Genomic DNA, 13,496 nt, shown 5'->3' with positions numbered 1-13,496 from the left:
TCTTTGACTTTCTACAACTTTCTCCCATCTCCCGACTGCATCTCTGGAGCTCAGCCACAGTCATCTTTGGGTTCTTCTGTACCTCTCTCACCAAGGCTCTTCTCCCCCGATAGCTCAGTTTGGCCGGACGGCCAGCTCTAGGAAGGGTTCTGGTCGTCCCAAACGTTTTCCATTTAAGGATTATGGAGGCCACTGTGCTCTTAGGAACCTTAAGTGCAGCAGAAATTTTTTTTTGTAACCTTGGCCAGATCTGTGCCTTGCCACAATTCTGTCTGTGAGCTCTTCAGGCAGTTCCTTTGACCTCATGATTCTCATTTGCTCTGACATGCAGTGTGAGCTGTAGGGTCTTATATAGACAGGTGTGTGGCTTTCCTAATCACGTCCAATCAGTATAATCAAACACAGCTGGACTCAAATGAAGGTGTAGAACCATCTCAGGGATGATCAGAAGAAATGGACAGCACCTAAGTTAAATATATGAGTGTCACAGCAAAGGGTCTGAATATTTATGACCATGTGATATTTCAGTTTTTCTTTTTTAATAAATCTGCAAAAATGTCAAAAATTCTGTGTTTTTCTGTCAACATGGGGTGCTGTGTGTACATTAATGAGGAAAAAAATGAACAAATGATTTTAGCATATGGCTGTAATATAACACAGAGTGAAAAATTTAAGGGGGTCTGAATACTTTCCGTACCCACTGTATATACAATGGTTGAAGTGAGCTTTTGTATGTATTTCCCCAATTTTCAGTATGTCATACACACACAAGGAATTTGTCTCCAGTGCAGAACTGAGACAGCTATCTGTGGCACCAGCTCACACGCACACACACCGATGGTGGCTCTGTCTCTGCAAGGCGCTGCTCTAACTGTTGGGAGCGACTTGGGGTTTAGTGTCTTGCCCAAGCACACTTCGACAGGAGGATTTGGGAGACTGGCAATTGAAATGCCAACCTTCTGACTAGGGGACAGCCGCCCCCTACTTCCACCATACTGCACATTGTTTCCTATCTAAAGCCCAAGAACTCCAAATTTCTCTCTGTGGTATTTACATTAAAAAGACACTGGAGTTAATGTAGACGGATAGTATGACATGTTGATGAAAATATATTATTGTACCACAATCCAAATGAAACATGTTTTGGTCCAGTTGACTTGTCCTACAACACTGAGCCTCCAGGTCAACAGAGCCTGTCAGTGAAAGTCAGCTGTTTGTTGTAATAACACCACAATCCCACAGAAAACTGTAGATCAGAGGCCTCACAGTCTGAAAGATGTGCTTAATCCAAGTAATCTTAAAGATACAAAAGACATGTTTCATGTTCCAGTACATATAGTTGTTTTTTATTGATTTTGCATATAAATTTGGAACAAAAGCTATTGGCATTACATAGGTTTACATTTTTATTAATGGGTGTAAGCCTAATTTCAAGTGCATCTTTGTAAATGACAAAAATCCACTTGAACCTCTATTGAGAAGCAAACAAGCATGAAATGTCAAATATTTCTGAATGGATTTTGGTGTGAAAGTCATGTATAAAAGTTCCATCTAGCTGTTGCACTTGCGCGGATCGTTACCTTTAAGATGCTCGGAGATAATGCCTTGTTTTGGCTAACCCCAGCACAATTTTAGCTAAGAGTTTGGCGCGTCCAGTGCACACGGTCCGGACGAACGACCCTGTGTTTTTTTTTTTACAGCTACCGGGGGATTTTTCTTCACAGCAAAGTAGAGGATTTAACGGCTGAATCCATTACATAAATGTCGGGTTTCATTATTTGTCGGCCTACCGACAAGCGGCGGCGGGGGCGAGAAGGACGGGACGGGACGAGGGGACAGGAGGAGACTTGGTCCGCTAGGAGAGGAGGGTGCATAACGTTACTCTTAATACTTTCCCTTTAACGCAGAGAGGGACAGAGGGGGTGAAGAAGAGATAAAAAAAGAAAAGGAAGAAAGTCAGAAAGGGAGGGAGGGAGGGAGCGAGATGGAGTGAGTTTGAAAAAAGAGAAAGATGTCATCCTGTCGATTGAAACGCCGAGGCGGAGCCATGGACCGCGGCCGACCAGGAGCTCTGTAGTTAGGAGACGAGCTGTACGCAACACCGAGGCTTGGGACCCGACGCCGAGGCCTTTTCGGAGCTATCGCAAAATAAATGACTTCTGATCAGCTGCTGACTATGATTAGCACGTTTCGACTACTCATCCATCTTCTGTATAAAAATAATCTATATTTTGCATGCAATTCACCAGATTTGATTACAGTAGACATAAGCAAGTTATATTAAAATGCACCATTAAAGCAAGCATACCAACCATTTTGTCGCATTTACAAAAGCATCTCGTCAGTGCCTGGATATTGCCAACAGATATTACTTCATAACTCATAGCAGCCTAATCACTATTAACGCTGTGTTGATTTGAGCTAAATGTCGTCCGGTGTCATTATATATCTCCACGAATTAACCCGGGCTAGTGGGAAAGAGCTGCCACACAGGCCTCAGGTTTTGTTTTCATAGCAGCAGTTGGAGCATTTCTTCCTCGGCTCCGTTGCCCTCCTCCCTCCCTGTTTTAGTCCCAGTTTTTAGTCCGTCAGAATGGATACCTCCTGGAGTAATTTCCTTTTTCAGGTAGGTGTTAATTGATGCCGGAGCTGCTAAGTCTGTTTGGGTTTTTTGAGGGGAGGAGAAAACTGTGGGGTGTTTGACATTTATGCACGGGGTTAAGGAGGGAGGGAGGAAGGACAGGGGCTGGGGGAGGTCACAGAGGGGTCTGGGTGAAGTTGGCTTTTGGTTTGGGCTTCCGAAGTCTTGTTCCCTTGTTTATTATATTTCTTAGGTGGACCCCTTCATTTACTTAGTACACTTTGTGAATATTTGCACCATTAAATACAAAATCCTGCAAAACTGAAGTGGAGCTTACAAACAGGGCCCCTTTATTATTACTGTAGTACTGTATTATTACTTATGTAGTACTCATGTAGAAGAGCCGTGTGCCAGACTCCAGATTTAATACCTGCTGTATATTATTTCAGGCACCCACATGGTGCACATTCCTGTACATTTCTATTTAATGCACTTTGAAAGTGACAAGATAAGGTGATTGTGGTGGGGGACAGTTCTTGCCACAGGGCCTCAGAGTGGTTTCATGTAGTTCTGTTTACCCCTCCAAAAGATTGGACAGCAAGACTAACTAATAGGCTGCAATCAGCTCTGCTGATATTGGATCTTTTATTTAATTTTTTTTTTTAATTCAATGACACCAGTTATAGTCATCTAACTGACACATTGTGAACTGTTGCTTTTGGGGCCCCGAGGCACTTGTCTGCAACTTGACAGAGTAGTAATGCAACTAATAAGTATTTTTATTATGAGTTAATCTGCTGATTATAGTCAAGATTAATTGTTTGGTCTATAAGACAGTAAATGACGAGAAATGTTTATAACCAGCCCAACGTAACTTCTTAAAATTGATTATTTCAGCTGAGCTACAGTCCAAAACCCAAGGGTATTTAATTTAAATTATATAAAGCTGAGAGAACCAGCAAATCCTCACTGTGGAGATACAATACCTGGTGGTTTTGCTTGAAAATCAGCTTCAGACGGACAGCAGTTAAGGTAAACCCAGCCACACTAAATCTTTACTTCTTATTAAGTATTATCAAGGAGAAATGAAATTAGATGAAGATGATTTTCTTTTTTAATATTTTTATCATTTGCATACTGAGAATAAAGTTAATGTCAAGAATCAAGCTGAACTTGCACCTTTCAAAACTATTCTCAAAAAGGTATTTCAACTTTATTCTCAACATTTTGACTTTTATCTTGACATTCTGACTTTTTTTCAACATTTCAACTTTATTATGGACAAACAAAATTTTACCCCCCCCCCCAATTGTTTGTTTCCTTATTGTGGTCCTAATGCCCCTTCGTAGGTGAGGCATTCACAGTGCCATGATCCATAAACCTTATGGAATTAGTACATTTGTCTTATATCCTGTTTTCAAGAAAAAAAGATGCCACAGCAATTAGCTGGTGATCATTTAGCTAAAGAGCCAGCGAGTTCCCTCAGCAGTCCAGACAAGAGCTAATCAAGAGTGAATATTGGACTTAAGTTCATCAGGTGGATACAAACATGTATCCAATGAATGTTCATGTTGCTCTGGGTGGAAGCAGGCAAATGTTTGCTAACATGTTTGTTATATCAACTTTATAAGGTGAGAATGATTTTTCCACCCTTCCAAATGGCCAAAAAATCAATACTATCCCCCCCAATTATACAAACTCAATCTGGTTACAGTTTTAAAAGAAAAATTATCAACTGTGTGCTTGCTGGGGTATTAATAAATATGTTCCTGTTTTACTCTATAGACAGCACCAACTCAAAGCCAGCCTGAGACGCCTCTGCAGTCTGAGCTGCTGCCTGAGCTGACAGGAACCGCCCAGAGTCCTCAAGCAGAGCACATCGTGACACCGCCATCCACCGTCGACACTGCCGCCCTGAGTGAGGAGCCGCTACCTGGTGAGAAGTTTAAGACTGTCTCTGTTTCTCGTTGAACATGGCAGGATTTTAATTTAAGCATTGCCCGTTTGAGGACTGATTTATTTCTGTTGTACTGTGTGTTAAATTGTAAGTACTACATGTATCAGTTGATATGTAGTGTTTAGTTTGACTGAGATAGATGTTCTTTTTTTTAATTTTTTTATTTTGGGCATTTTTACATTTGTTTAATATTTGAAAGTAGAGAAACAAGCAGGAAACATGCGAAGAAAGTGAGTGAAACAACATGCAACAAAGGTGCCTCAGCCCAAATTGAACCAGGGAAGGTCTATTCATGATGCTCAGATACTCGACCTAGTGTCTTTCCAGCCACTAGAGGATCTAGTGAGACTCAAAACACACTGACACCTCTCTTAACTGCTCTTTGCCCCTCCCGTCACACCCTGTTTCCTAGTGACAATGTAAACTATGGATGCCTGGTTGCGACAAACTCTACAAAATACAGCCTCTACTCTGAAGCTAGTATTAGCTGACTAACGAGTAAATTTGGCAGTCCAGCAGAACACTTTGGTTACTGCTAATGTGAGATTTTATTTTACTCATTTTGTCCTCCATACTCGGGAACAACTTGTATGAAAATGCAGTGGTCATTCATTTAAACCTGACTGAAACTGAAAAATGAGTTTGATGTTTTGCCACTCTGTGCCTGCCAGTCAAACCGCTCGCCAAACCGAGCCGGCCAGCCCACATCTGTGCCACCTGCAACAAGGAGTTCAAGAACAGCTACAACCTGCGGCGGCACCAGTCCGTGCACACGGGCATCAAGATGAAGGCCGGAGCCAGCCGGGAAAAGGAGGATGGAGGCAAGGGAGGACGAGTGGAGAAGCAGACAGTCCCTCTCTCCCTCCTCCACCTCACCCTGCCCCCACAGCCTCCTCCTCTTCCTCTCCCCACTGTCGCTCCGGAGACCCTCCCCCAGCCCGGTCAGCACGCCAACCAGGAGAGCCAGCCGGTCTCTGTGTCCATTGCCCCGGCAACTGTAACCATGGCTGCACCACCTCAACCCATCCAAGCAGCTGTTGTTGTTGTTGGGTCCTTGGAGCAGGTGGGTTCACTAGGAAGAGAGTCACTGAGTTTAATGTGTATGCAGGGAGTTTAGTGTGAGGACTAAACCCCGACTAAAGGACAATGTGGGTTTCAGTTTTCTCCCCTAGTTTTGGGTCCATATCAGCTGATTCAAAGGCATATAGGTCTTGGAAAGTCTGAAAAAGCACTCCATTCAGTTTATTCTAAAAACAGGCCTTGGAATTGAAATGTAATCTCTGAAAGTCTTTAAATATTTTTCTTCCCTGCTATAGGTAGTGTAATAGTAGTTATTAAATATGTTTGTATCCAGCTGTCAGGAGACATTCCACACATCTAAACTAAAAATGGGATTGTTGTGACAGTGGATTGTGCTGCAGGAGAGTGTGCAGTTGTTTTTTTAGCCAGCACCGTAAGACCTACAGCAAACACTGTCACGACTGCTGCTACAGGAGCTACGGCAGGAAGATCATCCTTTCACAAGTGAAGATTTTGATGAAAGCTTCAATCAGCTAAATCAGTCACTTTTAATTGACTGATCATCATTCATTGTCTGTTGCTTAATTGGGAATTATTGTTTTGTACTCCAGGAAAGTGCTGAAAAATAAAAATCTGACATAATGATAAATTCTTCTTGGTCATATCATCCCTACTTGTTTTACATCATACATCAGTACTTTGGTCAGAATGAGACAGGTATTAAATTTGATTCTGTGTGGTATTAAAATGACATTAAAAAGATTTAAATTGAGTTTAGTTGACCTGCAGAAGCCTTGACTTGTACTGTCCATAGAAATACAGCCTTCCAGATTTCATTTCATAATTGCTGGCCATTTTGGTTTTAGTTCCGTCTTTTTCAGCATCACTCAGCTTAAAATCTGGGCCATATCACCTGGTTGTGACAGTCAGTGACTCCCCCACATCCCAGATACTCTGTGTCATTTCTGTGCAAGTGTGATCACATCTGACTTTTATTTATGAATGTTGTGACCACATTTTATAAGCCAATATTTATTTTATTGCCTTAATTAGTAAATCAGGTTAGTGACATTAATAAAATATGACACAAAGGTGTAAGTATACACACGACATACTGTAGCTGCAAAGCTATGAAGGATCCCAAGCCAAAAAAACTGCCTTTGTTGGTATAATATTTTCTATAAATACTCATAGAAAGACAATGTTAGTGTGATTTCTTTTGTGTGTGTGTGTGTGCTTCACCAGTAAAATTCAGTTTTAAATGGATGTACAATGATACAAAGTGGCTCTACTCACGCCACTTGCTGGCTGGCATCTACTGTCATATCATTAGGTGAACCTCCTGGCCTGCAGTCTATTTTATGGTTAGGTTTCTCGCTCAGAAAGCTGTGCAGTCGATGTTTTAATGGAGGGTAACTGGGTGTTTCTGACAAACAGCCACTCTCGGTGTAAATATCTGGCTTGACTGTAAATCAAAAAAAGCCTTGATTGGCCCAGAATACATGGCTCAACACAGGTCTTCATTACTTGTATTTTAATTTCAGGGTGTAGAGTATTGTTTCTCTTCTTTTGTTTAACCAGCTACTTACTGACATACATGCACAATATCATGGATATGTTTCCACTTTTTTCTTTTTCTTGTTGTTGTTTTTGTCTGACATCACTCTTTGCTGTTGATTTTGAAGTTTAGTAACAAACAAAGTTCTCTGATTCTGCTTGATCCTGTTATCTCTCAGGTATGTTATAAAACCGCCAGCAGCAGTTTCCTCTCTCATCTGACTGAGACACGCTGCTTTTGCTCCACAGAATCCAAATCCCAATCCCAATACGAACCAGGTGAGGAAGAATCACGCCTGTGAAGCCTGTGGAAAGGCCTTCAGAGACGTCTACCACCTGAACCGCCACCGGCTGTCCCACTCTGATGAGAAGCCCTACTCCTGCCCCATCTGCCAGCAGCGCTTCAAGAGGAAAGATAGGATGAGTTATCATGTGCGATCACACCAGGGCGGCGTGGAGAAGCCTTACATCTGTCCTCACTGTGCTAAGGCCTTCTCCAGGTATAAACTGAGATACACGCATTTAGCGCCTCACTTAGATGAACGTCCACTCTTACATATCAAAAACCTGTCAGCACATCACAGCTTCATTTATTTCTGCTACAGTGGGACAACAAAGTCAGACATTTTCAGAAGTAACAGTAGTAGTCCAGAGATGAAATGTTTTGTAGATTAAAATTGCTCTTTTTTTTTGTTTGTTTGTTTGTTTTTTTGTTTTGTATTTTCAGACCGGACCACCTCAACAGCCACGTTCGGCAGGTGCACTCCACAGAGAGGCCTTTCAAGTGCACGGTAACGTCTTCATCTGTCTGTTTAATGGAGTTCAACCAGTATGGGTTTGTGAGTTATACAAACCATGAAACACTGGAAGATAGTGATTATGATGTAGCTTAAAGAAGACCCAATAATTTGCCAAAACCTCATCCTAACTGAGGCATATATTGACAAAGCTGCTTAAAATTGCAGATAAATTAACTGCAAACAAATGGGAAATTTTGCAACATAACATTTCTAACTATGTGTATTGCAACTAATTAAGATCATAAAACATATAAATGACAAGCAAAGCAAGTAAAACAAACCTGAAATTTATGGAGTCCCTGTTGGAACAACTTTTGCATTCTCTTGCAGTATATTTGCATTTCCTCTGATCCACAGAGGATTATGATGTTGTATGTATTAGATTGTAGATGGCTGTTGGTTGTGGCCATGGTGGGTTCACCCTCGGCTGTGGCTGATCAGCAACAGGTCTGTATGATTGTAGCTAAATAGACAACTAAAAGAGCTAATGAAGCTACTGTAGCTCTCTGCACTGTGTCATTAGGCAGTAACTGGCTGCTGCTGAGGCAGAATGAGACAGACTGTAGCTATTGAAGGATGGTTGTGGCACATTAATTTGTGATGGGTGTAATATTGCCATTTCCAGAACCACAGCTTCACTCAGCACAGCCAGGTGGAGTCTGCTACTGTGCCTGGAGCAATGAGCTGTAAGGGCATCATGTAGAGTGGTATCTTTCCGGGGTACCACGGTGTTTTCCCTAAACCTGTGTATTACAACAGGACTGGAGCAACACACAATGGTTCATATGGATCAGGGGAAATGAGAAGAGTATACAGAAGAGTGTAATCATTAAAACTACCACCCTATCCCTTAATTGTTTTTGGTCTGTTTTTTCACAACATGTGTGTATTTTATTTTATTTTATTTTATTTTTGTATTGAAGTTTTGTGTTCAGTCTTTGATTTACATGTTTATAATACTTCACTTTTGGTCACCATTTTGATCGGCTTATACAGTATGACGATACATATTGAGACATTTGATGTACGGTGTATACTGATCATCATATAATATCCCTGGTTGCATTAGGCCATGGTGGGCAGTGGGCCAGATTGATGAGTAGTGCTGCGTATTTTAAAGAATCTTTTGCATCAGTGTGATGAAGTATCTTGATTTTTCAGGTATTGAATTCACTTGATTAGAAACAGACATTACCAACCTGTGATTTTAACTTTAAGCACTTTTCCAATTGTGTTTCTGTGTTTTGGTTAAAAAGAATCTCTACAATGACAGGAGATTTTTCCCAGATTGCCCCTAGTCTTAGTCCATACCTACCTGTTTTACAGTGTGGTTCTTGCTACTCTTATTATATGTATCGTATCCATGCCTGTCCTCTTGTTTTCTACAGACGTGCACATCAGCGTTTGCCACGCGGGATCGTCTCCGTGCCCATCTGATCCGTCATGAAGAGAAGGTGCCATGTCACATCTGTGGGAAGCTGCTGTCTGCTGCTTACATCACTGACCACATGAGGGTCCACAACCAGTCGCAGCACCACGCCTGCCACCTCTGCAACCGCAGTAAGATGGAGCAACGACATGACATACCTGTTTAAATTCATATTGGTGCAGCCATTTTTATTTTAAAAATTGTAACTTTTTCACTCTGTCTTTTACTGTTTTCCCATGGGCATGGTTTTGTCCACTCACAGCATGGGATAGTTGCAGTTTTGTTGTGGACTTAAACCAAAAAATTGGACTTGAAACAAAAAGTTAAAGCCATGAATGGCTGTGCTGAAGATTAGAGAAGAAGCTCTCTCTTATATTCCTGTTTACTAATCGGCTTACAGCTGTAACAGCACTGTGAAAGTTACAGCTCATATAAACCCAACATGTCCTGCAACTGCTGCTTCATATTATAAGTATTCCACAGGTGGACCATTTAATTGTGAAGTGGCTGTAAGATATGCAGAATTAGTGGAGCTTCATTTGAGATGCTAGACTTGAATAAAAACAGGTCTACATACACAAGATACCATGCCGGCAGTAGGGCTGCGTGGCCGAGATACATGGACTCACGTGTGACTGTTTAGAATGAACCACCTTGTGTGGAAATAACGATATATACTGTATGGCGGTATATATATCATTATTTCCACACAAGGTGGAATCTGTGCTCACACACATTTAGCGCCTCACTTACAGTCTTCCAGATTTCATTTCATAATTGCTGGCCATTTTGGTTTTAGTTCAGTCTAGTTTTTCACATGTTTGGGTGTATTTCTAAACATGACAAAAACAAGATGCTGATAATGATCCACAAATACATTCAGATTTTTAAAATAACTCCTTTATTTCTGAGAACATCGCAATAAAATTTCATTAAAACAGTTTCTGTCACAATATGTTGCTTATGACAACCACCTGTCTACCTGGTTTGTGATTGTGGAGCTCAGGCAATGCTTTGGAAAAAAAGTTTACAGTATATCATTTCTGTCATATGTTTCTGTATTATAACATGCAAAACATGGCTAAATGACTTTTCACAAAATATCTATTGAAGAGGTGTCTGTGTTTTCCAGGCTTCACCACCCTCACCTACCTGCGTGTCCACGCTCAGAAGCACCACGGCCAAGAATGGAAGGAGAGTGGTGGGGCGCTGGGATCTTTTGGAGGGACAGGGGCTGGCGGGGTGCTGCTTTGCCAGTTGTGCGGGGTGCAGTGTAAGACAGCCACTCAGCTCCAGGGTCACATGGGCACCCACGCCAGCCAGGGGGACCCCAGCCCTGACCCGACGAGCGCTGGCCCTGTGGGCACCACCAGTGTGGCTGTCACTGTGTCCAGTGCTAGCACAGTGGGACTGCTGGTAACTGACTGCTCCAGTATCGCCCCACAGCCCCACAGCTAGCATGTTCGGAAGGCATGGGGGCAGCTGGGGGTGGGATAGGTGGGGATGGAGGCATTGGGGGGATCGGGCAAACGGGGTCAAAGGTAAACAAGGACACATGGAGGAGAGGACTGGAAAGACAGCAGCTAAACCAGGTGTGAGAAACATTTCTTTGTATTAACATGGTTCATTGCATTTTGCTCTCACAGTAAAGATGAGTTTAGACTTTCTTAAGTGTACCTTAATACTTAATACTTTGTCATACATGTTCACTCCTTTTGCCTCTGCATACTAGTTCTTGTGTGATCCATTACTGATGCAACCACGCTAGGGGGGAGGGGGGCAAGATCCACATTCATTATTCTGTGCTAAAATGCTTTCTAAAGTTCAGCTAAGGCTTATACGAGTCTTGAGGTACACCATGTCTGCATAGGCGACATTATAAAGGCAGCACATCAGCAGCTGCAGCTTTAATTCTGTGTCAACTGTGTCCAAGCAATTCACAGGGCTGTGAAGTATTGTGGTAGCACACACGTGTCCAACATGCAAACACTTGGTCAACAAGTGAAAATGCGGATGAAATGATTCCTGCCTTGACACACTGGTCATAATCACATGGTTATCTTCCAGTGTTATGGCCTTTGTAGTACAAAATCACCCCTGATGTGTTTCCCCAGTGAGATGCAATGGAAGAATATGTCCTGGGAGTGGTTGTTCATGTTCATCCTGGTAACGACTACTGCCAGGAAGAAGACAATTGCTTGATTTGCTTAGAAAAAGCAAGCATCTTGCTAGCTTTCACTGAAAGTACAGTAGTACTGCATTTTTACAGAGAAGAAGACTTAATTTTTTTTTTGCAAACAGATCTCTTTAAAGCCACTATGGGTAAGCTGCTCAGTGTCCAGTAACCCTTTTAATGTGCACTTTGAACCAGCATTTTGACTACTATTAAACTGTAACTCGCTGTTGTAAATAAAATTTGATATGTTGAAGGAATGTTCAACCAGACAGTAAATGAAACAAAAAAGACAAATCCCTCAATATCAGTTGAAGTATTGTTTAACTTTCTGCATTATGGTTTAGTTTGACTTTGACATGAACTGGTTTTGTTTTCTCTTTCCAGATTATTTCATAACAGACTGCCACAGGTGGACACAGACAAGGACACCGTGCTGTGGACATCATCTTTCCTCCTCTGTGTCCTTCATGGTTACACGAGGACAGCATCTTTTTCAGATATTTGTTTTTGTATGATGCCCAGCTCCATCGGCTGTGTTAAACAGCTGACCTGCCTCCAATGCTGAGAGATACGCACTTACTGTTCATGTTACATACTGTACATAGAGACGGGTTGAAGACACAGTGGATCAGACATTAAGGAAAACTCTTCATTCATTAAGGAGGAAAATTAATGTGAATTTTTCTTCATATGGCTTTGTAATTAGCTGTTTCTATTTGCCATCATTTTATTTTTAGTTTTGAACAGACTTGCACAGCCAATCATCATTTTTAAAGCCTTTACTGTTTTTACATCATGCATATCACAGGATATCAGTGTTTGTTTGTGATGAGGAAGCTGGCATAAAGACTTCAATAACATGACTTAGTTCAGTTTATCCCCCAGTTTATTACTAAACTTCCAGTCTCCAGTTTGCCTTTGTCAGAGCCTTCAGAGCAGGGACAAATCCTTGAGCAGGGGAACCTCCAAACTGGACATGAGAACAACACTTTCAGATGGGCCATCATGTATATACACTCTTCTAGAGCTGATAAAGGCAAACTAATAGTTTGTGTATATTCCCCATTAACACTGAATGTGCTTAACTTCTCTGCTTCATATGATCTTTGTTCTTTCTCTGGATGCTGATTTGTAATTCTTGAAAATATCCATGTAATTTGTAGTTACCTTGGTGACACATTTTCTGTGGCTGTGCCTATTGATTGTACTTGATGCATAGTGCATAATGCTTCGTTAATATTGTATTAAAAGGCAGTAAAATGCATGTCTATATTTAAGTTGAAATGATCTCCATGTACTGTATGTCTGAGTGATTGCTGATTGTACACTTCATCCATAGTGGTTGTGGAAAGTAATTAAGTACATTACTTAAATACTGTATTTACAGCACAGTAGATACAGTTTTGATGTACTTTACTTGACTATTTCCCTCCTTTTAATCTATTTTAGGCTTCAACTCCACTACAGTTCAAAGAGAAATGTTGTATTTTTTACTCCACTATATTTATTTTACAGCTTTAGTTACTAGTTACTTTGCAGATTAAACAGTTTAAATATTGTCTATCCTGGAAGAGGGACCCCTCCTCTGCTGCACTTCCTGAGGTTTTTTTCTATGTTTTTCCTTATTAATAAGTTTTTTTTGGGTGTTTTTCCTTTTCTGAACTGAGATTCTAAGTTTAAAGGGTGTCATATGCTGTATAGTCTATAAATCCCTTAAATTTGTGATATTGGACTAAATTAAACTAACTAAAATGATATGTTGAGATAAAACTACAACAAACTGTAGTAACATATAAAGAATGGTAAAGTTAGCCTCACCTTGAAAGGCTACAACATAAACAGCGGGATTATAGCAATAATTAGCAGAACAAAATATGATAGCATCACAGTGATGTGGATCATTGGTCTACTGATTAGTACTTCTAATATAATATGGTACATTTGCTGCATTAACACTGGGAAGCTGCTCAGGAGCT

General features: G+C 41.1%; 1 protein-coding gene across 1 annotated transcript; it reads left to right on the top strand.

Moving 5' to 3' along the window:
• The first annotated feature begins 1,384 nt into the window (after positions 1–1,384).
• maza (MYC-associated zinc finger protein a (purine-binding transcription factor)) lies at positions 1,385–12,792 on the top strand. The gene is made up of 8 exons (XM_020613245.1): positions 1,385–2,626; positions 4,367–4,517; positions 5,210–5,601; positions 7,365–7,615; positions 7,843–7,906; positions 9,304–9,475; positions 10,477–10,936; positions 11,905–12,792. Exons 1-7 carry the CDS (start codon positions 2,594–2,596, stop codon positions 10,800–10,802), a joined length of 1,389 nt encoding a protein of 462 aa, XP_020468901.1. The 5' UTR covers positions 1,385–2,593; the 3' UTR covers positions 10,803–10,936; positions 11,905–12,792.
• The last annotated feature ends 704 nt before the right edge of the window (positions 12,793–13,496 follow it).

Source organism: Monopterus albus, unplaced genomic scaffold (genome assembly GCF_001952655.1).
Source record: "Monopterus albus unplaced genomic scaffold, M_albus_1.0 scaffold131.1, whole genome shotgun sequence".
Classification (NCBI taxonomy): Eukaryota; Metazoa; Chordata; class Actinopteri; order Synbranchiformes; family Synbranchidae; genus Monopterus; species Monopterus albus.
Note: the sequence above shows the minus strand (reverse complement) of the source record. Positions and strands in the feature narration are given on the sequence as shown.

What these genes read in the sequence shown, in the direction of transcription:
- maza (XM_020613245.1), top strand. Translation starts at nt 2,594, where the DNA reads ATGGATACCTCCTGGAGTAATTTCCTTTTTCAG. An exon ending in GGAGTAATTTCCTTTTTCAG is followed by an intron (nt 2,627 to 4,366) that starts GTAGGTGTTAAT and finishes TTTACTCTATAG; the next exon opens with ACAGCACCAACTCAAAGCCA. An exon ending in TGTGCTAAGGCCTTCTCCAG is followed by an intron (nt 7,616 to 7,842) that starts GTATAAACTGAG and finishes TTGTATTTTCAG; the next exon opens with ACCGGACCACCTCAACAGCC.